The sequence below is a fragment of the Oreochromis aureus genome, linkage group 18 (assembly GCF_013358895.1).
Source record: "Oreochromis aureus strain Israel breed Guangdong linkage group 18, ZZ_aureus, whole genome shotgun sequence".
Taxonomy (NCBI): Eukaryota; Metazoa; Chordata; class Actinopteri; order Cichliformes; family Cichlidae; genus Oreochromis; species Oreochromis aureus.
In genome coordinates this window covers 30223556-30249088 of record NC_052959.1, presented here as the reverse complement: position 1 = coordinate 30249088, position 25533 = coordinate 30223556, and the positions used below count along the sequence as shown (strand labels likewise).

The window sequence follows — 25533 nt, the reverse complement described above, 5'->3', positions numbered from 1 at the left end:
GACACTTAAAAGAAGTGGAGGATCTATCGGTTTTGTGAGGAAAGAAAAGATGAGAGGTAAGTGTGTTAGCCTAACTATTAGCCTAAAAATCCGTCATCAGTATTATATGAATCATGATAAAACACGTCTACCAAGTTTGGGTTCCTACAACTGGTCCGTCGGGTTATTGTCTCCCCAGAAACACTTCCCTTGTGTTTTTTCCTATTTCTGTTTTCTTTTTTCCCCATTTCTGTTGTGTTTTGTGTGCTTTTGCAGCATTTTTCTTATTGCTGGTGTTTTCTTAAGTTGCAGTCCGTTTGGCCTCTCAGGGCCACCGTAATTTTTATCACCTTTTTCTTACTAGTTTCTTTATTTTCAAATCATCTTAAAAAAAAGTAAGTGATTTCCTGGAAATGTTACCTTCAATCTACCCTTATAAGTAAGAGAGGATGTGGGTAAATATGCTTGCCCGTAATCTTATTCATTTTTACAATGTTAATATAATTAATTTGGAAAACTGTCGTAGGATAGAGGCTGGGTAAAACCTGGACACACCTGGGCAGCCTGTCAGTCCATCACACTTTGAGCCACTCACCAATTAATGCCTTTGGAAAAGATTTTGTGCTCAGTTTAAAATCTCTGTGACTGGGTTAATAATACAAAGCTGTTCATTTAGTTTAAAGCCCATGATGCTTCTTGTGTGAAAGCCTCTGTCCTTATCACAGACACCTTTCAATTACCCCGGCTGGCTCTGAGCCACCTTTCTGTTTGTTTTCATTCAGTGGGAACTCTAATGGCGTTCATGGCTTCCTGCAGCAGATTTTCGCTATCACCGTATATGTGTTTACCTCACTCCATTTAATTTCTTCTGCAGTTCAGGGCGAATATAAAACTAAGCATCACAATCATTCAGAATCACAACACTGACTCGCTTCACAAACACAAAATGTCAGAGGAGAAACACACTGTATATTTCCATTTAGATGAAAATTTATATAAGATGAAAATGACCTGATGAGTCTTTTTCATTGTGTTTTTCAGGATGCAGCAGCACGCCGTCAACCTTCATAAGCCCCATAAAACACTGGGATACTGAAGCATCATCAGCTGAGGATGCAGACAGTTCAAGTAAATGCCGTCCCTCCTCTCACTGCACACAACATGCTCTACATCCATTATTTCAATGTGCTACATGTCTAACATTTGAACTGCAGACAGTTTATGTGGCTATTTTACAAACACAGATGTTGTATCAGCCTACATTACACTCTCAGCCGTGTTAGCAGCATGCTGGCTTCATGGACTGCAGCATAAGCCTGTCAGTCAGTTATACAAATGCATTGTTCCAAATTTCTCTTTATTAAATGGTCTGATATTAAAATGTTTGCAGACTTTGTTGGATGGACGAATCATTCTGTTGCCCCGACTTTTCCTTTAGCACAAATGTTAATCCAAAGTAGACCAGTGCAGCCATTACCTACAGGCACTCATTGTTCCCATAGCAGGAATCCCAGTGACTCTTTTCCTGCCAAAAAAATGATTTTGTGCCTCAGCAGCCATTACTGTGAGTGCTACAGATCTACTACAGTCAGTATGAATTGTAATAATTTAAAGGGACCTACTGTGCCCATTGCCACATCCCCGTTTCCTTCGTCTCTAATAAAGTAGCTTTGAATTAACAGTACAAATTAATAATTATTTGTACTTTCTCGCTGGGCCTCTGTCTAAGCCAGTTTTCTTTTAATTGGCTGCCCCTAACAACCACAAGATTTGAACAGCAGGTAGAGAGTTCTGCATTCACAACCAGAGCTGTGTTTCCAGAGATGCCTGTAGAAATATATGCTCTTATGTTGGCATCATGAAGAACCATGAGTAACATAATATCTGAATCTCAGTGTGTAGTCTGAAGCCTGAGCTCACAGGGACGCCTGTATGTATGCCGGTTTTATTATTTAAAAACTGTGGCCATGTTTAATGTGAGCATTCAGAAATATAACAATATAAACATGACAGAAGACGTAATGTTCAAAACCCGAATGATTGCACGACAATCATTCGCTGACTCAAACTCTTTGTGTACCTGAATGATTTAAGTACACTCATTGCTTAAGCACATGGAGACACAATGGATGTGTGCACTTCAGATTTAGTCTCTGTTTAGCCTTTATTGGAAATGTTAGCATGCTAACAAACTCAACTAAAATGGCAACTAGGTAGTTAAAAAATCTTATGCCTGGTAAAAATTAGCGTATTTGGCATTAACTGTCCTTTCCATGGACAGATGAAGCCAAACTACAGACTTCCAGATTTGGCATTAACCAGAAAAAGCATATCAGCACAAACAACACAGTGGTGAAGGAGGGATGATTTGGGCTTGTTTTGCAGCCACAGGATCTCACAGGTTAACCATGAACTCCTCATGAAGTCTTCAGCAGTCAAATGTGAAGCCATTTTTCTAACAGCTAAAGCAATGGCCAAGTCAAAGTCCTCAACCTGACAGAAAGGTTGTCACAGGACCTTAAAAGAGCTGTGCATTAATGAATGTCCAAAAACCTCAATGAACTGAAGCAACGCTTTAAAGAAGAGTTGACCAAAACTCCTCAACATTGATGTGAGAGGCTGATAAAGTCTCGGAAAACAAGTTATTCCCTCAAAAGTTGGTTCTATGAGCTTTTGAATCATAGGGTTTGCTTAGTTTTGTTTTAGAGTCCAGTTAAAATGTTTTAATCATATGGCTGTGTAAGAATGCTGATGATTTTCATGTACAATAAAGCAGGACAGGATTTCTCACTGTGAACACTCTGATCTCGTAAACAGGTACCAGCAGTTTGGAGGTGAAGGAGAATCAGGATGATAAATGCCAGGTGGAGCGTGACCTCCTTAGAAAGTATCACCCATCAACTTTTTGCACAACTTTCCCCAGAAATGGACAAAGAGCTTTGAAGAGGAAGCAGCCGCTGGTGGACGGAAAAGAGCAGCTGCTCTACCAAAGTCACTCCACCTGTAAAAGAGCAGCTTGGGGTGTGACTCAGAAGAACGCACTGGTGCACCTGAATGAGCTACGACCAGGCCTGCAGTATGATATCACATCAAAGACTGGCCCGCTGCACGCGCCGGTATTTTCTGTAGCCGTGGAGGTAAACGGCTTCCACTTCGAGGGCCGAGGACCAACTAAAAAACAGGCCAAGATGAGGGCTGCAGAGCAGGCTCTCCAGTCATTCATTCAGTTCCCAAACACCTCCCAGGCTCATGCATCCATGGAGAACTTCACCAGCACACCTGTGGACTTCACAGCAGATAAAGTGGATATTCCCAACGGATTTTTCAAAGAGTTTGAGCCATCGGTGCTTCGGAACTGTGATCTACTCCACTCCAACGCAGCAAAAAAGGAGGTCTTCTCCAGCATTTACAACCACAGAAGACTTGTTCGTCTGACGCTGGACTTGGTGTCCTCTACAAATCCAAAAAGACGAGCAGTCACCACCTCACTGTTAGAGGACTTCAGCCCAGTAGCACTGCTCAATGAGCTGCGCCCGGGGCTCAGGTACATGTGCCTGACTGAGAGAGTTCCTGTCAGGGCGATGAAGAGTTTCGTTATGATGGTCAGGTTGGAGGGGCGGGTGTTTGAAGGGTGTGCTCCCAGTAAAAGACTGGCCAAGGCCAAAGCAGCAGCAGCTGCCCTACAGTCTCTTTACAACATAAGTCTGGGACCAGAGAGGACCTTCATGGGCCTGCAGGACAGCAGGGCCAAAAATCAGCTACCTCAGGTGAGTATTTTACCTCCACTCTCCTTTTATAAGTATAGTAATAAAAAAAATGAGTTGTATATGGAAAGCAGTGAGGGAATAGTTTCACTCAGGTCATCTGTAATGAGTAAATAAACAAATTTTAATGAGTTGATTTTCTAAAACATGTCCTGCTTACATGGATGAATAACTGTATTGAGCTTCGAGTCACCTACATGAGCAGACTGAAAAAGGATCGGTGAGCTCGTGGATCAGAGCCCCAGCTAAAAGTCAGTCAGTCATCAATCATAGCAACATAAATGAATCTTAAACAGTAAGAAAAATGCAAAGAGATGCAAAATGACCAGGTAAAAGCTAAAAAAAGACTCCAATAGGCAAACATGAGCACTGTGGCTATCACAATGTTCATGAATTTACATCTTTCTGTCCCATGCATGACTGCTCATAACCTGTTATGTAGTCTTCTCATTGGAGTTTTTATACAATATTACATTTCCCATACATACAAACAGCACCTCATATGTGCCCATGATGATATCTGACATCATTCAGTGTTAAAGGCAATAGATGTTCAGGTGTTGTCGCAAATAGATTGGTCGCATTTCTTTTCCCAACATGTGGCATTGGCTAAGGACCCCCTAGCCCTTACCTCTATATCACCTGTCATTCCGAATAATAAAATAATGCAAAATGTTGAAAATACAAAGACATCACACTCTCTAAATCTGCCTGAAATCGCTTTTTTTCACCTTTCCAGTGATCTTTGTTAAGTAGACACAAATGCAGATAACAACTGAAGCAGACTGGCATGAAAATAATAACTGAATAATAACTGAAATTATTATTTTTAAAGAAAACAGGATTTTGAAGGTAAAGAGATAAACTTACAAAAACTGGGAGCAAATCAAGATGCGACATCTAAAGCTGAAAAATGAAGCCAATGCAGATGTGCCAAAAACTGCAGCTCCTCTAATGAATCCAAAAGGAGAGTCAATCCAATCAGATAATGAGGGCAGAAAAAGGGGGAGTGTAAACACAACACATATACAATAAACAGCAATTTCTCTGTTCCACGTTTATGTACGCAGATTTCTCCAAACCTGATCATAATAACATAAAACCAGTATTGATCTGGTTTTGTTTACAGTTGTGCAACACTTGTTTGTGTCTTTGTTTCATAGCAGTACCAAGATGTGACATGTTTCAGTGTTTTACTTTCCCCATTACAACAAGCGAGAGAAAACACGGTAAAACTTAACAAAGCAAACGGAGTCTTTAAAGAGACACAGGAGATAACGAGGGAAGTGGAAACACCAGGGTAACAAGGCACAGCTGAAAGTAATTAAGACAATAACAAAGGAAGTCAACTCAATGGGAAAGCACAAGAGGCAAATGACTAACCAAATAATCATAAGGATGAAGACAGCAAGAGAGGACTGGGGTGGGAAGAAAAACCTAAACAAATGGAACCAAGAACCAATAAACCAGCAAGCCACAAAACCCAAATCCTTACAACATACAGTCGTGTTAAAATTACTAAACAAAACTTCTAAACTAAAGTCCTGAATGAGAAAAACCACAGACCGTGACAGAAACACACAGAGGACACGAAAAAGGAAAACATCACAGCAAAGATGGGGGTAGAAGATGGTCAGAGACAACGAAGCTGTTCCCCAGATGTTTGTTTTGTGTCCAGCATTTTTATAGTGAGGTGACTAAACGTTCACAAACTGCAACGTTGTTCTCCTCTTACATCCTGTGGGTCCTCACTTTGAAACGCCATGTCAGCTTCAACTCGTGACACTGAATTTCTCCCTCATCTCTTTAGCATTTGCCATTGTTCGAAGCAGTCTGGATAAATGGGTGTGAGGTGCACCGTATGCTACCAAATGGAGTGTGCTGCACATCAGCATGGCCATCATGTCCTGAGGCCTGAGAGCTGGATGGTGTCCTGCACGCTCATCTGCAGCATCTAAACAGCTTCATTATGTCTCAGAGCCGCGGAGAATTGTCCCCGACGTCTTTTACTGTCGTGCTGCCGTGCTTTATGAATACAAGGCGACTCGTCTCCTCGGATCGACTCCGGGGAGATGAAGGGAGTGACTGGGCATAAACCCTTTTACACAGTTGTTGAAATATGCAAATGATAATGGAGAAAGACAGACATGTACGTACTTTATTGAAGCCTGAGGGAGGTTTGATGAGAGGATCTACTGCCGGGTGGGTGCAATGGCGACATTTTGGGTGAAAAAGGGGATTCTGATACTTTGAGTTTGAACAAAAAGCACTTTTACATTGCTGTACGCTGATACACCAATGAGTGAACAATTTGCCAAATCCTCCCTCCTCCTCCTCCTCTTTGTGTGGAATTTTTATTTCCCATCATTTAGCATCAGCCCTCCCTCCTTCGCTTCAATATGAGCTGTCTGTCAGACGGCGTGACGCATTAATGAACATTATTACAGCACATTAGGGATGAAGGAGGAGCGGCAGCGGAGCAAGGAGATAGAGGTGGAGCAGGAAGGCGGTGTGAAGAGCATAATAATCCAACAGATAATTGTTTAACACACTCATTACACACGACCTTGTGCCACTGTCATCCAGAAAATGTTGAGCTTGAGAGTTTCACTCAAAATAAGCTCGCTCGGACCACAGAATAGTTTGAACCTTTAAAAGGTGGTCGTTGAGAACATGCCAGGGTAGCATTTCTGGGATGTTTATATGGTTAGAAATATAAAAAAGAAATTAGTGTGACAGCTTGTTTTTAAAGGGGGCCTGTTCATCTCATTTCCAGCTCCCTATTTCTGTCTGTAGTCTCTAATAGCATAGCTTAGCATGATCCACTGGCTTTGATTCAGCAGCTCAGTTCATTCTCTCATCGTTGCTCTGACTGATCTAAGGAGCTTAAGACGGTCGTTGGCCCACTATTGATCATGTGCCTCATCACTTGACCCAAGGTGTTAAAAAATGGTTGTGGGTCATTATTAACAAAGCTTTCACTTGACTGCCGTTTTGTTTCAGTTTATTGTTGCTTGATTGTCCATTAAAAGCTTTGATTTAAAGGTTTATTCTCTGAGCTCTGAACGTCATCGTGAGCTTCAGCCCGATTTGATCTAAAATATATTGATTTTTTTTGCTTGTTTTGGAAAAACAGAGAAATTTACACAAGTTGGAGGTTTTTTTTATGTGTCTTGTTATTTACTATTCTTACTGTGGGATCAATAAAGTATTGTAATTCTGATAAATTCCAGAATAAAGTACACAAATTGGATCTTTAAATGTAAATCTTGCAACAGAAAAAAATATTACATACTGTTTTCATAGTGATATTTCTGAGTAATTTACCTTTGGTAACATCATTCCTGTCAGTTTCTATGACAGGAATCTTCCTACAACAGACTAGAATAAATATTTTAAAGTCCAGACAGTCAGTGGAAGTGTAGTTTACCTCCAATCACATCTGAATTTACCATATATGAATTATTAGCAGTTACTACAAGGCTCAATTCAGACAGTCAAATATTTAATCTGCTGTCCCCAAACTGAGGAAACAGACTGATGTGCTGGGCAGTCTCTTATCCTGCAAATATTCAGCAGACAGTAAACAGAAGGACATTGGGGGGCTGATGTTTAGTTTAAACCTCCTCACTGTTGTTTTGATGCTGTTCCTTTACAGTACTGTAACCTCCAGGTGTGACAGGCCTGAAACATCAAACAAAAAGAGATATTTTGGGATTGTGACACCTCTTCCTTTGAAAACTGGGGGAGTAAATTGATAGAAAACTCTCGACCATCGCTGACAAACTGTCGGATTTACAGGCGAGCTCATGCACTCATAGTGTTGGAGAATACGGCATTAAAACAAGTTTACCCAGCCAACCCAGGGAGCATTAAAAACTGTTAACATCTGTGGGTATTTGATGAATAGAACAAGTTTTATCAACAAAAATATTTATGAATCACAAATCATTTATTCATTATATATAAAGTAAACAAAAAATATGGTTTTAACAGTCCCATAGTTATTTGATCATCACTTAATCAGTTAAAGGTACTTTTTGTATTTACAAGCCAAACTGAACTAAAACTTTCACCACTAGAGGGCAGAGTTTTCCCTGGAGTGTTTTACTGTAGTTGTTCATTGACATCTCCTAATGAATTACAGCATGTAAAGTTATCCATTGCTGTGTGCGCTCTCTGGTTGGTGTATCCCTGCTTGTCATGCTGGAATGAGGACAGTTTCACTGTGTTTGCACAGATGTGGGGAACAGCTGCCTGAACATACACATTTATTTGCTTTGTGCTACACAGTTAGTCATAGCGAGTTGTCACAATCTGGCCAATAGCCAGTGATAAAGAGGAAAGACAAGGTAGAAGACCACTTTCTGTCACCAAAAGATTAAGGAAAAATGGGTTTTAGTGCATCAGTGGTAACAGTGTATTACATGGTTACATTCCTAAAGCTTAAAACAAAGACTAACAGGCAACAGTATCCTCTGAATAATGAAGCATCTCGTGATCTTCAACAAAAACACACTTTTAATTTGTATCCTCAGTTTTCTTCTTCTGTAGTTCTTCGCAGAGTCAATCTTCCACTTGGTGAGAGAGAAATACACAGCGCTCGCAGACAGCTGTTCCTCTACCTCGCACGCCCGACACAAGGTGCTGGCAGGGATCGTGATGACCAGAGGTGAGTGTTGGCGCTATGATGGTCAAAACGTATGACCTAATTCGACGAAGAAGAAGTGTCAGAGGTCCAAAGTAACGTGATCACATATCATTCCCTACATCTGTTATCAGTACAAACAATGGCGATTATTACATCCAGTTAAATCTATTGACCTTCAAGGAGAGGTCAGAGGTCAAATACACAGCACACTTGTAAGAATCTTAGTTTCTAAATGTTAAGGCATTTTGTCCATTTTCATCTAATAAATCTATAAATTGATGTAGTAGAATTTGGTGGATAAAAGGCAAATTTTAATGGATTATAAACATAACCCTGCTCTACTCTACAAAATAGAATAGAATAGAATAGAATAGAATATCGGGTTTCCAGGCAGAATTACACACAACAACGCTTCCTCCAAACACATAACCTCCTTAGCGACCCAAAGTATGAAGTATAAAGTGGTGAAATGACCAGTTTTCTAACTGGAGCACAATGGACTCTTTGTGTAACTGTGCACCTGCAGGAACGACGTGTTTCGTTTCAGTTCATCTGAAATAACTTTGATGGTCATACAGAGATCACCGAGCTGCACCTTTGCCCATATTCCTTACTCAGATTTCTGTCATGGAGAACAACAAACACCTGTTTGGTTTAAATACAGGAGCGACCTTCAGGAGAAACGTCCTTCCCTCCTGCAAAAATATGAAACTTTTTGTAAACACCAACCTGTTTTTAAAGAAATTAATTGACCTTTGGTATTTAGTCCAAGCATCGAGGATCATGTAATCTCTGAGCCTTTACATCACATTTTATCATTCATCACACTAGCGTGCTTTCTTTGTCAAGTATCTTTTAAAAGAAAAGAGGCATGCGCCCATAGGACATCCTGTGTAGGCTTTGTTTTTCATTATCTGAAGGAGTCATACATCATCTACATTTGTGCTTTATACACTCCCACTTAAGTCACAAAAAAGCGCTTTGGGCTTTGCTCTTTTCTCTAATTTGTGCCTCGTCGTCTCCTCCGTCCTCCAGCCTGAAATTAATCTCTCTAAATTTAAAGAACAAATTACCAGTCCAGAGTTATTCCTAAATTTTTCTTTATAACTGCTTCACATCTCCTTCTTAATTATTAAAGATTATTAATTATTATAATATCTGATTTTATTTTACCTGTCTTCCACTTTTTAATTTTCTCCATCCCTTGCTTTCAAGCCCCCTCTGATGTAATTTCACCTTTATCCTTGTAAACATTTTATTTCTGTTTATTAGATGTTTATTAGTTTATAATTATGTGATGGACTCCATACAAAGTGGTGTAGACTTAAGTGAGAGGGGTGTGTGTAGCTGTAATCTGACACCCAGTGAGTTTAAAATATTGCTCTTTATTTCACAAAAATCCTGCATCATAGTGACACAGTTATCAGTCAGTCCTGGTTCTGTTCTCCGGCTCGCCTCATGTTATCGTTCGCTCGGCTTTTTGTCATCTGAAATTTGACGCAGACGCAGCAGCGTCCGATCTTCTAACAGGATGTTTTGCCACTTGTCTGGGCTCATTATTTAAAGCAATCAAAGAGTCGCCCCGGCTCAGAGGCGAGACAGCCCCGTGAATGTTTGATGAGGTCGGATAGAAGCACAACAGCCCCTCTGTGAGACGACGGAGTGATTGTTCAGTCATACACTTTTCATTAGCCCGTCTCAGCCTGTTAACGCTCCGGTTATGACCCGACACAGAGGCGGAGGGGAGGAAAAGAGGAAATGCCTCGTTTTCCTGTTCCCTGAGTGAAATAAGATGTCCCGTTTCAGCGGCAGCATGCCAGAAGTCTCGTTCCATTAGAGCCAATCACAATCATCCTGCCTGTCACTTCCCACATGCTTCATTTCTCTCTCCCTCCAGGACTCGATCTTCGATCAGCCCGGGTTGTGTCTCTGGCCACAGGGACGAAGTGCTTGGACTTGGGTGGTGTGAGCGACTGTGGCTGTACGCTCACCGACTGCCACGCTGAAGTCGTGAGTCGACGGGCGCTGGTTCGATTCCTGTACAGTCAGCTGGAGCTGCTCCTCTGGTATGATTAGCAGGGTCTGATTTTCTTTGTAGCCTTAAAGTGGTTGGTCAAATATCAGCGTTGGAGGGTTGGCTGTAAATATGAGTTAAATATGGCATTATCAATAAATCTCATCGTTCCCAGATCTGAAGTGGAAATTACACCTAAACGATTCTGAAAACTTTGGATGGATTTTCTTATTAAGTATTTTCATTCATTTTCCAATAAAATGTTCATGTTTTTGATAGATGAGGCTTAACATTGTGTCTAGTTTTAGGATTTAGTCTTTTTGGACAGTTTTCTAAGACTTGGATTAGGCCTAGTCATTTTTTTCAGTGGATATTTTTTAAAATGTATTTTGTTCAATTTTGGGTGATATTTGCTATTAAACCTAGTTTAGCCTCTTTTTGTGTTACATTTGTGTTCATTTGCATTAGAATTGTTAAAAAGGATATTATTTTGTGTAAGTTTCTCGCTGTATTTTGCCATTAAAAATGTACATTTTTAAGTTTTTTCATTATTTATGTGTGCTACTGTGTGATTTCACAAAAAAAGATGAAATTGTTTTCGTCCTTTTCGCTCCTTGTTGTAAAATAGTGTTTTTGTTTTGTTGTTTTTCCTGTCTGATCATTTCCTCTCTGAAGCAAGCCGGCGAACAGTGAGGAACAATCGATCTTTATACCAAATAAAAGCTGCGGTGATGGCTTCCGGCTGCGGGAGGGCGTCCACTTCCACATGTACGTCAGCTCGTCGCCGTGTGGAGACGCACGACTCAACTGCCCCTACGAGACCACAGCTGCATGTAAGAGGAACACATTTAGATTTTTATTATCGTGATGATCCTACAGGAGCCCATTTGAGGTCCATTAAATCAATTTAAAAAGTGGTCAAACATATGAGAATCATCGTGATGGTGATTCTGATCCAAAGCATCCAGATCCAGGCTTCAGGAGACAGGAATGATGAACAAAAACTAAAAGAAAACTGAAAACACTGGAGAAGTCTCAAGCCTAAAACCTCAAGGCTGAAAAAGTGTGTCTCTGATTCAGTTCGACTGTGTGTTGTTTTCCCAGCTCTCTCCACTCTACTGTCCCCGTCTCCCCTTGTACTTTCTCAGTTCTTCCTGCCCTGGTGTTTCCCTGCCCCCATGGTTTAGCACTAGTGTGTTTTCCAGGTTTTTGTTTTCCTATTTTGTGCTTAATGTTCCACCTTTGTGCAACCAGCCCACAATAAACGCCCTCCTTTAATCCTCCCTGCCTTTGTGTCTCGCATGTGGGACAAGCTCATGACACAGGAAGTAAAAACTGCGTGATTTGAAACTAAAGATTTGAACCTTTGTAAACGTTTTTCTGTAGCAGAGATGATGCTTCTGTAAAATACTTTCTTCTTGTGTCAGATCCCAGCAGGAGATTTCGCTGCCACCTCAGGGTGAAGGTAAAGGGAGGTGAGGGGACGCTGCCCATCACGGCACGGAGAGCCAATCAGAAATGGGATGGCTTATCGCTGAGTAAACCTCTCGTTACCATGTCATGCACAGACAAATTGGCAAAGTGAGTTATATTAAAGGCTTAGTGTAGTTTATTCATTATTTTCTTTACTGCTGTGCTTTTACTTGTGTCACCAATACAGTGATGTGGTTACCTCTGCAGGTGGAGCGTTGTGGGCCTCCAAGGGGCTCTCCTGTCTCACCTGGTGGAGCCGGTTTACCTCCAGAGCCTAACGGTGGGCACGCTCAGCCACACGGGTCACCTGGGCAGAGCTATGGCACGCCGCCTCGCGCCCATCAAACACCTCCCCTTCCCCTACAGACGACAGCAGCTGCTGCTCGGCTGTAAGTTTAGATGATGATGATGATGAATGAGCCAGAAACCACAGCTCAGTTCCTCTGACACTTAGGGGAGGTCCTGAAGTTGTGCAGAAGTGGGTTCTTACTGGCACTAAATATGCTACAAAAAGTACAAAAGCAAAAGCCAAGTAGTTACCGCAAGCAATAAGAGGCACTAAAATCTGAAATGTCATCACATCCATCACCAATGAAAGCTCTGAGGTTGTCAGATTAAGAAAAACTCAGGTTAGCAGGGTCTTGTAATGCTCATTCACTCTATTCACGATTCTACGAGGGTAGCTTGGCATGATTCACAGGTCAAAATAATCCTTATTTGTCTATCTGGGCTTCAGTCCAGTCTGATGTTTTACCTCCTTCTACCTTAAAGGGAACCACAGGCTGAGGTTCATGTCTGAGATGATCATATTAGGGATTTCACCTCTCGCTGACATCATACACTCAAATAAAATATTTGAAATATTTAATCTTTAAGGAAAATGTGCTTGGTTCAAACTGAATGTGTACCATCCATCCATCCATTTACTTCCACTTACCCAAAATTTGAACGTATGGAGTAAATTTCATTTGACCAGATGCCATTAAATGTAACATTTTACATTGTACTTATGTAACAAACAAGTCTTAGCCTGATGTTTTAGAGATGTCTGAAGCCTGTTGTCAGAAATGTAAGAATGCTCCAGCCTGTCTACTCAACAATCAAGAGGAACACAGCCTGAAATGATCCTGAAATAAACTCTGTGCACCTCAGTCAGAGGGAACAGATTAAAATTAAATATGCAAATCAAAATATCTGGGATTCCAACGACAAAGAAAATCCAGTTGAGCAGAAGCTTTGTTTGTTTGGAAGCGAGATTATTTGGTCCAGGTTGGACAGTGGGGGCATCAAATTTACAAAAAATCAGTGTTTCCAGGAGGGAACTTATCTGTTTCCATGTTCGCCACGCAGGTTTGAGCAGCAGGGACGCCCGGCCAGCAGGGAAGCCTCCCAACATCAGCGTGAACTGGAGCTGCGGTGATGGAGGCTGGGAGGAAATCAGCACCTCCACAGGAAGGAGGAAGGACTCAGGGACGCCATCGCGGCTCTGCAGGCGCTCGCTGTTTGCCCGCTGGCTGAGGCTGCAGCAGCAGGTGAGACACTCAGAGCTGAACCAGTGAAATGTTGCACAGCTTCAAACAACTGTAACATGAAGAATTCCGGTTTGATCACATGGATCTATAAACCTGCATTACTTCTAATGGCCAGCAGGGGGTGGCCCCACTGGTTCTTATTCTATAGAGCTCTGTGGGAAAATTACCCACTTCACACTTGACTTGTGCATTCAGTAAACACGTTCATGATGGGTTTGTGGTATTAAATGGTAGCTCCAGGTCTTATTTAATGTAATATGATGCTCATTTTGTAAATTGTGCTCATTATTACCATCGGATGGATGATAAACCTCAGTATGCTTTAGGGGGTGCTGCTTTATTCTGTTAAACTTAAAACTAAAGACTGGGACCATAAACTCTGAGGTATTTCTTCTATACAGCCCCCTGCTGGACATTCAAAAGAAGGCAGGTTAAAAAGCTTTTTTATATAAGTGAAATAGGGGAGCTACAGTGTGCTGCAAATGCCCTTCTTTAAAAACTGGCTGAAAATGATTATTGAAGCAGCACTGACTTATTCACATCATCACATGACATGAAATGATTATAAATACTAAAAGCATGCTGGTAAATTAAAGCACAAGTCACAGAAGCATGAATTTCTTAAGCTGAAATCATCTGAGCTCTGCCTCAGACCAAAGCCATCTACATTATAATGATGTCTTTGAAAGAGAGGTCTAATTTCCTCTGTGAAATTAAAATATGTATGCAGAATGCGCTGTGTTGAACCAAATGGCTTCGGTTTAAAGTTTGATGACAGCAGCCAGAGTCGTGATTATTTAAAGAAGCGTCTGAAATCGCTGCAAGAAAAGACAAAGCCACCGAGAGAAAACACAAGCTTTTAGACTCAGTTTAAAGATTTAAAATGAGGAGAAATAACCTCAGAGTTTGTTATGGATGTGTGATGGTGTGGACGTGCTGGGAGACCAGACAAAAAACAAACATAACTCTTAACGTAACACCGTCACTATAATGCTTTATTATCACTGGTTTGAAGGGAAACTTGATCACTCGCACTCCAGCTGCATCAACACAGATCTCGAGCGAAGGCTCTAAATTAATCAGCTCATAGATGTATTAGAACATTAAAAGTGTCTCCAAGTGCAACTATCGCCGCCCTGCATCAAAAATGGCTGCAGTGCAATTTACAAAAACTGCAGGGTGGCTCCGAAGCACACGGCCAGATGCTGAGGTTGTTTCAGCCTCCAGCAATGTTGAAAACCAGGAAAGATCGCTCATAGCACTGTGACAGTATCACACAATATCAAATCTTTTACTGTTCTGCAGCTATTTGTCCCCACTGAAGGAATACAAACAATGTGCTTATTTAAGCCTAATGAAATCTCTTGTAGCAGATCAGCCCAACTTCACTAATCTGATGTCGTTTTCTGGTGTTGTTTATGTCTGAAGTCATAGCAAGGATGTAGTTTTTAAGAAACTACCTATTACTTTAGTACTTGGGATCAAGCATCCACCCCTGGCACTAGAGGGTGGAGTGTCAGGGGTGATTTGTGACAGAAAGATAGCAGTGGAAGGGAAGGTTTACAACGTGGAGGTGGTGGCGCTGACAAAAAGACAAGGGGCTGAGGTGGAGGTACTCAGATTTTCATCAGGAGTGACAGCATCAGGAGTGAGTACAATTCAGGCGAGGCGGTTTGGAGAGACAGTGCAGAGGAGGATGGTGGGTATATTTGACAGAGGATGTTAAAGATGGAGCTGCCAGGCAGGAGGACAGGAGGAAGACCAGAGAGGAGCTTCATGGATGTAGGACATTCAGAGGGATGGTGTGTGCTAGACTCAGATGATCTGCTGTGGAGATCCCTAAAGGGAGCAGCCAAAAGGAGGAGAAATACTTCAGTCAGATTGTGGTATGTCATCTTTAGATAGAGATAGACTTGGTGACTTAAGACTAAAGACTCACTGACTCAATCTTATTGGTGTTGAGTGAATATGGAGGGTTTTTAACTCTCAGCCACTCCTCAGCGTCTGTTTGCTTTCAGGACTTGAAGACTGGAGATGGAATCAGTTCTGTTAGCAAAGACTAGATGGGTTGTAGATCTTGGACTGGTCTACAACCCATCTAGTCTTGACTGGGTCCATTCCTTGGCATGCTCCAGGCAAACCAACCCGCGTGAGACATCTCTTCATGGCTCTCCAGACTCCATACTTACCCGTTAGTACCAGGTGTGAGCAGGACCCAAGTTTCACACTGGACCATAATTGGCTGTCAGACTGTAGGAACTTTCCTCCTTCAGCAGACGGATTTGAAAACAGTCTTTTACTCATTTACATTTTCAGTTTGAACACTTTTCTGACGTCCTGACTTGTCACACTCTGCTGGGTATGACGAACAACATTAATGCCCATCCAGACACGTCACTCCCAGGTCCCAGCTGCTGAATCTCCACCTCTCCTGGAGCCATCGTTAATGTCGTTAGTGCCACCTTAGAGTTTCCTGCGTCATCTCAAACTTACACCTGTCCATTTCCATTAGACAGGTGTCATTTTGAAGAGGCAGAGAAATATTTTTTACCTGAAAATATCATTTAAGAAGTGCATCACACTGACTGGACTGTCAAACTGGAAAAATAAATAAAACCAGAGAGTGATATTGTAATAAAAGGATGATTAACTGTTTATTTGTGCTTTTCTTTCTCAGCTAAAGGGCCCTGTAATCGGGGCAGAACCCACAACAGGGACATATTGTGCTTCCAAGATGTCTGCTCAGTGCTACCAGAGGGCGGTGCAGCAGTTCAGCAGCGCTCTGCAGGGAGGTGGTCTGGGGATGTGGCTGAGGAAACCGCCAAAACTGGGTCACTTCACTGTCAGTGTGTCAAAAACTGAGTGTTAAATGGTGATTATGGAGGCTGCAGGTTTTCCTTTTGGCACTGCATCACGAAGAAGTTTCATTTTATTTAAAATAAACTCCGAAAGTGAAAGTGGCCTGAACAGAGACAGCTGGGACAAAGTTAAACAATTACAGATTAATACAATGTAACAACACTGTTAAATAACAGACTAACAGTCTAATTGCGCGATTTCCTTCTCCTGTTTTGGTCCTGATGCGTTATAATTAATGCAAACAGAGGGTCAAGAGGGCTTCAGCAGGTCTCTAATGTGAATAGCAACTGTACTAATAGCACCTCTCAAATCTTTTGTACAAGTAAAGATAGGCCAGCATATCCTCACCTTCCAGAAGTGTCCTAATAAGGTCTACAGCTCGTGTCGGTCCTTGTGAAAAATTCAAACCATAAATATATTGTAACAAACTTTCTTATCCCAACCTTAACCAACCAGCTGAGCCAGCAACACTGAAATTTTAGCCGTGAATCGGAAGCGAGTCCCAACATTGAGTTTGAAAGGTTTCTCTCCTCACAAGTTTTTTGTCTTTTGTGTTTTTGTTTATTCTGTTTAGAAATGTTGTGTTTGATGTCTCATTATTATTATGTCTAATTATCTTAATGTAGGCTGAAAAGTGAGTGCTGTAGGCTCAGGAGTGTGATGGCACACTGCCCCCTCGAGGTAGATGGTGTGCTTTACAAACTGTAGTCTAGGTTTGATGAGCAAGAAGTTAATCTAATCTAACTTTAATTTACTTTAATTACAGATATTCCAGAGACTTATTTTAATGTGTTTTTGTGTTAATTTATAGGAAAAACTAAATTTTGTTGAATGTGACATAAAAGAGAACTTCTTATGAAAGCCATCGGTGTTGGATTCTTTAAAGTTTCCATTATTAGACATCCAGATTGTCTTCTATATTAGTCAACTATTTTTATCACTGGAAATAAAATTATTTGTGTTAGTTTGTGTTATTTTTATCTATAAATGCACAACAAATTTAAAATAAAAGCCCCCGTCCTAAAAAGCCCCAAGACATTGACACAATATACACACACAAATCAGACAGACAGCAAATGTTCAAACAGCACAAATGGTTTATTTTTGTTTCACAAGCGATTGCTTGTTCCTTGTTACACAGCTATAATCCACAAAACTCAGTAACATATTTTCCTTCTCTTTTTTTTGGGGGGAGAACTGTGAGCTGTTGTGTTTTTGTTTTACATCGACCACACGAAACACTGTTTAAACACCAGGAGTCTGACGAGGGTTCAGGATGGCAGCTTAATGACGGCCGATGCTCAGTGATCGGGTTTTTCTGATGGCGTGAAAAATGAAACTTAACGTTCGGTTAAAACTGGTGAGTCGTGAAGGTGATAACAAAGTGGCTCAGTGTTGGTGGAAAGAGCAGTCGAGTGCAGCGAAAAAGTCAACAAGGACAAAAACACACACACACACACACACACACACACACACACACACACACACACACAAAAATGTTCTGTTATTTAAACCAGGGATGACGACCGGAGGAACAGATTAGAGCCCCAACTTTAAAGATAATGCAGATAATGACCACCACTGCATATACATGCGAGATAAGAATACAAAGCGTCGGTACTTCATTTAATCAGGATATCCTAAAGTTAAATCCATTTTCAGTCTTTTGTGTGGCGTCACTTACTCCTTAACATCAGAGCACAGAGCCCTGCACAACAGCCTGAGACCTCTGCTCGTCATTTTCTCAATCAGTTTTCATTTTTTCCTGATAAAAGTTTGAGATTTCCTATCAACCTCCTACTCCCAGCACATTATTTAGATTTCGATGATCTCTGAAGTTCTTTGTGTTCTCGTAAGTTTAGCAAAAGTTCTGACAATAACAACATATGCGGTTTAATACAAAATAAATATGAGTAATGCTGATACTGGAAAGAATCCTGTCTGTGCAAACAATTTTAAAGATACCACAAAAAATGTACTGCCCATTAAAAAAACAAAAACAAAAAAACCCTCTGCCTGCGTCTTCCCTGGCATAAATAACAAAATGAACTCTTTTTTTTTCCAATCACATCACAAAGAAGAAAAAAATCACTATCAAGCAACAAAACTGAGTTACACCAAAGAAGTGGTAACAACATGTCATCATGTTATAAAAAAGAAGAAACATGTTGCAGCTACGTACAGCCAACCTTTCTTAATATATCACAGTCGGTGACACAAATGTTAAAGTAAGAGGAGTTCAACATTTTGCACGCGCACATGCGCGCACACACACACACACACACACACACACACACAGGAAGATTCAAAAACAGACTCCTGTCTCACGATGTCCAACCTTACAGCAGAAACATGTTTGCAGCCTGATATTTAAAACTGTTCCAGCCTCTGTGGGAGGCTTTCCTGGAGTTTAACTAACACTGAATTTCAGACCTCTGCGCTTTTTTCACTTTATTCAGACTAATGATCCTTTCACACCTTCTTACATCAAAGTTTTTCAACAAACAGTTCTGCTGGAAAGTAAATATTCAGGATTGCAAAAGGCGGCAGTAAAGCTCGACCATGTTTACTCACAAACAAACAAATAAAAAGGTATTTTGTTCCCACTGAAGAGATAAAATGTTAATCATATCAGTGTGCTTTCTTCAAACCAGTGAACGCTCCACAAATATAAACTTAAGTTTTACATGAATTGTGCTTGTTTACTGTGTCACTGCTGTAACTCACGAGTGGAACACACACACACACACACACACACACACACACACACACACACAGTCTCCCATTCCCTCAAATGCAGCTCTGGCTGAGTCTTTTAGTGGCAGTGGGAAAGCGAAGCTAGTAACAGTAAACGCATCGCAACAGTGCTCACTTATTTTGAAGTACCATTAAAAAAAAAAAAAGTGACACACAAGAGAATCCCCACGATATCGTTTCAACACTATTCACTAAAGGGCACTGCGATAAACTACAAAAAGATTTTACAATCATGTCAGGCATTGGTACAACAGCTGGACTGAGCAGACAAGGGAACATTTCAACAGATCGATCTTTACGTTTGACGACACTTCTTTGATGCTCATTTAAAGTGGATGGTTTTTTCCTTTATCAGATGTCTGCACTGCAGAAAGTGCATGCCTGTTGGATTCCTGGATCTGGGATAAACACACAGGAAAAAAAAAACCCATGAAATCTTCATTTCTATCTGAGCAAATCCTGATTTTGCTGTTTAACACCGACTGGCTTCAAACAAAAGTGAGTCTCTAATTCAAATTCTAGCGAGGGAAGGTTCGTCCTAAACATTGCAGCACAAACAGAGCCGCACAAACTGGAGTGAGACAAACCCCTGTGCTGCCAGCATGAGATATTATCCTTTTTCAAAACCGCCACCCTGACCATTAAAGTCCTTCAGGTTATGTGCCACCATGTCAACTGACCAACAGCCAAAAGTTACCAGAAAAACATTTATTTCCAACAACAGCAGCAAAAAGAAAAACTGTAACAGATATTTTTTTAAAAGTGCATCACTTGTTTATGTTTGCTTTGACATAGCTGTGACATCATCACGCCAAAAAAAACTTTCCACCACAGGACCAATTGGGCAGTTTTAGGGTGATGGTTTGCTGGTCTGTCAATGTGGGACTTGTTTCTGGGTCAAATACCAGCTACTTAAATTTAGAGAATTCTTGAATGGGTTAAACTATAAAAAGACAAGAAGAAGAAGAACCAGCAACCTACTGGAAGCCAGATGGAGAACAAGGAAACAGAGAAAAAAGATGAATAATGCAGGATGCCAAAGAGTCATTGCCATGCTGAAACATGTTAGCCTTGGCAAAAACCAAACAGTGATGTGAAACAAACAAACAAACAAAACAACAGTAGTACAAATGTCCTAAACATCCATAGGACCAAAACATCAAAAGTGGCTCTGAAACACAAACAAGGCCAGTGGATGCTTTACTGCGTCATAGATCAGCGTAGTCTGGTAACACACCTGCACATGACTCACTGCTAGACTCAATGCTAAGTTTTGCAGTAGACGACAGCAACGAGCAGTCAGGGATTATGCACTGAGGATTAATAATAAACCCAACATGGTTTAACTTAGGAGTCTACATTATTTAGCATGCAACGTTAGCTAGTAGCAAGTAGCTAACATTAATATCCATAAACAATAAGTAGCAACTTTAGAGCTAAAAACTGAAGATGTGCTCGAAACTGCAGTTCCACTACTGTCCACTTGAGGCTGGCTCCAGAAGTGAGTGAATTCACAAAGAGCGCCATGTTAAAATGCCCAGCTTTACCGCATTAAAGAGCCTGTTTATAGCGTGGCACAAAAATACTTTTAGCTTCTGAAGATAGTTTCCTCCCCCATAAGAACGCTACACAGATTTTTTTCCTATATTCATCCATTTGCTTACTGTTAGCTTCAAAATTGGAGGTGTGGCCACTTAATCTGACAGGTATTGCAACACAGGTCACTGTACTGGACATCGGACATTGGTGCCTTTTGAATAGCAACACGGTGGCTCCGAGCAACCGTCGCTAATACCGAGGCTTCAGACTACATCTAAAACCAATGAGTGACATCACAGTGGCTACATGCATCTTTTATATACAGTCTGTAGTTCAAACAGATAACTGCAGTTGGTTTTGTGGAGTAGTGTAATGTTTTGCTGCAGTACCAGTTACTCTTGTAAAATTGTTAGCTACTTGCTAAAGTTTCATGATAGCTCACCAACAAGTGGCCACTGGATGAACGTCGGCAGGCTCACACCGAGTCCTCGCAGGAGTCATTTTACAGCCTGTATGTCGCTCACTGGTCCTCAGACACACTCTCATAACTATTGGTTTTCAGTTATTATGCGTGTTACAGACAGAGCCAGGAGCCAAACAAAATGTTCGGAAACTTATTTCAGTTGCCAAGAAAAAAGAAAAAGTCAAATATAATACTGAATACTGAAAACGAACGCTTTGTCAAGTTAGATCCCAGTGCAGAAGATGAGACTCAAGCTTTCCAGCAGTGAGGGCTTCCACTGCCACGTTGCATCATAACCTAGGAAATGTACGTGACGCAGAAAGTAAACAACAAGTTTTCACAAATAAGTTTTCACTGATGTAACTCTTGCAGTGTATTAAACAGGAAAAACTAATGATATAAAACAAGTGGAGTTTTCCTTTAAAGCAGCAGACCGCCGTCTTTGTCCAGCATGAATCTGCTGTTAGTGGCACAGATTAGATTTCCAGTATTGCATTTTAAATCAGCATCAAGCAGAAACGTCAAGACGTCACAGATCTGATTTAGCATTAACAGAATGCGTTGTTGTTCGCGGCAAAGAAGAAGCTCGTGAATTACGTCTCTGCTTTTTTCATTAGAGATACACAGGATTTTTTTTTTTCTCTTTTCCAGATGTTAAATCACTTCCACGCAAAGACCACAAATGTGTTTTGTATATTTTGGCAGCGGTGATTTAGTGAGCGTGACAGATGGAGTAGACAGCAAGTGCAAGGCTTTTTTCTGCTCTACTCCAAACAAAGGAGGAGAACAGAGCTCGAAGGACATCGAGTACAAATACTGACCCCCCCGTGGGCTCAAAAGACGGCTGCTGGAAACGACAGGAATTTCATCCTGTACATTACAACATGAAACAACTTTTCATCGACACAAAGGTACGAGACAAAACTTTTCTCAAGCCGCCTTTTAACCCCACTCAAAGGTTTCAGTGTTTGATACTCCAAACAGACTTTTGGTGGCATTTCCCTGTAAGGTGACAGTAGGAGGAGGTCATTTCTCCTGCAGCAGAGCGGGGATGTTTATGTTCCAGCCGATGGCTTGCCGATCGAAGCCGCAGGTGAACAGGTTGCAGGTGGTGTTGTCTTCACACCAGGCGGAGCAGCACACCATGCGCCGGTGACCCTAAATCATAAAACAGAAGACGCGGCAGCTGTGAGGGTGAAATTTTTACTTTGACATGGATCCTGAGCATCCTTGTTCTTAAGCAGTAAACACAAATATTTCCTTTTTTCTTGATAATGTTAAGATGACAAAATGCAGGTTTAGTCCAAGTTAGAAGTAATTTTGTTCTGAACTTATAAACAATCACTTTTTTCCCCTCAAGAGTCACCTGCTGTGCATTAGGAAAAAAGCAGGTTTAAGACAGTTCTGCATTGGTTTAACTTTTAAGACCCAAAAGCTACATTTTCAATTCAGTTCAATTTTATTTATATAGCACCAAATCATAATTAATTAACAGGAAGAAACCTCCAGCAGAACCAGCATCAGGGAGGAAAAGCCATCTGCCATGACTGGCTGGAGGTGAGGGGAGGAAGAAGAATATATATAATATCTAATAAACAATATATGAACTCTATACCCAGAAGCTTTCCTTACACTACATCACATACTGACAAAGGGAAATCTTCAACCCATCTGGGTTTGTATGTTTTTATCTTCTGTGTTAAGCATATTGAGTTTAAGTATAATAATATGTGCTAAATAAATAATAATAACAATAATAATAATAATAATAATAATTAAAAAAATAATAATAATAATAGTAAATTGCCACGGCCATAAATCTAAATAAATCAGTACATTCAACTCTGGGTTAAATGCTAGAATGTCTCACAGCTGCAATGATTAAGAATAAAGTGAAAAATATAAAAATCTCAAAGTTTACTTCAGTTTAAGTGACATAATAAATTGCAGAAAATTAAAGGCTCACATTAGAATAAACCCCACTATGAAAATTTACCTCTAAAACATTATATATCCAACAGACTGGATACATTTTTATCTATTCAAACCACCTCCTGTTACATTTCAAGAGGCTGCACTGGAACGTTTTCATTTTTATTTCTATGGCTTAAATTTTTAGTGGAGGTTTAGTCTTTGTTTTTTGTTTAAATGGTAAATCTTGGACTCACCTGTCTGTTGCTTCGTGGGAGTCGAGCCAGTCGCACCCCGGACATGTCGAACAGCCGGACCTGCCGATTGTCGTGAGGAAGAGCAATGATTTTCTGGTTCACCGACACGCTGATCCTGAACGGAGTAAACAGGGAACACACGAGGTCAAACTTCATCTGCAGTATATGGTCCCTCTGATTTAATCAGAGCCAAATCAGATTCAGGAGTTTCCCACAATTTAAACATTCATATTTGAAAGAGCAGGGACGCGTATGTTTGTGACATTTAAAACTGAGCCTTTTAAGCTCAGTTTTGCTCCCTTAAAAATACTTTTGTAGATTTTTAGTAGACCTGTGTAGTCATTTTAATGTATTCCTTCCTATGATCGTTACCTTTTAATGACATAAATATAAACAGGTTTACACACCTGTTGACTGCAGAGTCTGTGCGGATGGTTGCTATGGGTGACCTCATGTTCTTCAGGTCCCACACTTTGACGGTTCGATCGTCGCTCCCAGACACCACGTTATCTCCCATTGTGAACACTGCTGACGTCACCGTGCTGCCACAGGACGAGAAAACAAGTCCAGTTTAGACTTCAGAAAACTTTCATTTCATCAGCTTCTTGTTTTGTTTCCTTTTAAAGCCGCTGTAGCCGTTTCCTGCAAACGCAGTTAGAGCCAAATTCTAGAAAGTAGGAACTGAAAACGTAATGTTTTATAGATGATTTCTTTCAGATATCTATCATCAGTAAAGATAACAAGTGAAGGGGCAGTGGTGGTATAAAGCCCTGTCCAAATATTAAATGATTTGCTTGTCGTGACTTCACTCTGTAGTTGATAGATGGTCGCTGTGAAGAAAATAAACTCTGATTACATAGTTACTTCTTTGATCTATCTTCCACCTAATCTTATGTCCATCTGTGCTTTCCTTCACTCCCTTGGTAGTAGCTTCAACAAGCTGCTTCAAAGTTGAAAGGCAAACAGTAACTCCAGCCCCGCCCACTTTTCATTAGCATAATGTCACGTGTAACAGGTCGCTGAATTTTCCTCCACGCTCTCTGGTGACCATGTCAGTGTTAGTCTCTTGCTGTGTGCAAAGCTCATTTCACAGGTTTGTCACCAGCAAAGAAGAGCTTGAGCACAAATATGCCAGCAGCTGAAACCAAGCAGCACCATTTAATATACCAGGAATGAGAACTGACCATTAGCCCCCATAAAGTCCCTCATTAAAATATCCAGCTTTATAGCCAAACTCTCTATTCCTAATACAGCACACACTTTCACATGTATGAAAGTTTGCATTATTTGAGACATAGCTATATACATCTATGCACCAATGCAAAATAACTGGGCTTCCACTCCACTATGGTTAATTGTACTACAGCACTCTAAAGTGCTCTTTATGAACCACCTGACATGAAGGCAACAGATATAGGCGGATGCATGAGTGTTGGACTTACTCAGTGTGTCCCTGGAACACGTTGACAGAGTGGATGGACGGGTCTCTGAAGTCCCACAGCCTGAAGGTGGTGTCCCTGGATGAGGTGACTACCAGACGCTGGGTGGGGTGTGTGCAGCAGTGGGTCAGCTCCTGGTCATGCCCTGAAGAGACAGCAGCACACAGTGAGGAGCATACACACTTCCTCGTATCCCTTCCTGTTAATCTTTCTTTTTAAAAACTGCCATTCTTACAATGAGAAATGTTTTCCAACCCAGCTACACTGCACCATCTCCCCTTTACGAACTTCATTTATTCCAATTTCACAGAGAGACCTTCATTCGGCTGAACACCGCCCAGTTCAAAACTGACTGCAGCACCTTTAATGACGCACAATCCCTCCCAATTTCCTGGTTTTTGTTCATCAGACAGACAGATACAAACTCCACTGTCTGACATGTGACATCAGTAGGCAAGTGTAAACACATCCATCACAGAGGCAATCAAAAACTTTTGGAAACATTGAATGTTATAGTTTAATGAGTAAGTAAAAATAATGATTTATTTTAGACATATGGTAAAATACTTTCTTGTCTGAAACTACATAAACGTGGAGCCTGATACTACATTTCTACATGACTTAGAAACACCACAGGCCTCCTCTCAGGAGCAAAGGAAGTCTGTGGCGATTTAAACCGATTACATTCTCACTGCATTCCTCTTCTGCTTTGACGTAATTGGGAGAAGATTTATGATTCCCCGCTTTCCAAAAATGGCAGATTCCAAGTTGTACAGGTCATCTGTGTTTTAAATACAAACTGAAAGAATTAAGGGCAACACAATTACATCACTGAGATAATAAACATCTACTTTAGGGAGATGATTAAATACATGCCAATGAAATAAGATCAGCA

At 40.9% G+C, this 25533-nt stretch overlaps 2 protein-coding genes across 4 annotated transcripts in view; one reads left to right on the top strand and one right to left on the bottom strand.

The window, feature by feature from the left end:
• On the top strand, positions 1-18337 carry LOC116327401 (double-stranded RNA-specific editase B2). Its single transcript, XM_039601857.1, has 10 exons — positions 1-56; positions 1021-1107; positions 2797-3746; positions 8298-8415; positions 10292-10460; positions 11084-11241; positions 11836-11989; positions 12089-12270; positions 13232-13413; positions 16091-18337. Exons 1-10 carry the CDS (start codon positions 50-52, stop codon positions 16280-16282), a joined length of 2199 nt encoding a protein of 732 aa, XP_039457791.1. The 5' UTR covers positions 1-49; the 3' UTR covers positions 16283-18337.
• LOC116327408 (WD repeat-containing protein 37) overlaps positions 17352-25533 on the bottom strand; it is a 28925-nt gene continuing 20743 nt past the window's right edge. For all 3 annotated transcript variants that reach the window (XM_031748992.2, XM_031748993.2, XM_039601858.1), the window contains 4 exons: positions 24642-24783; positions 23607-23741; positions 23200-23314; positions 17352-22189 (listed from right to left, as the gene is read on the bottom strand). In XM_031748992.2, coding sequence (XP_031604852.1) covers positions 22058-22189; positions 23200-23314; positions 23607-23741; positions 24642-24783 — 524 coding nt within the window. In that variant the 3' untranslated portion in view covers positions 17352-22057. The remainder of the gene's footprint in view (positions 22190-23199; positions 23315-23606; positions 23742-24641; positions 24784-25533) is intronic.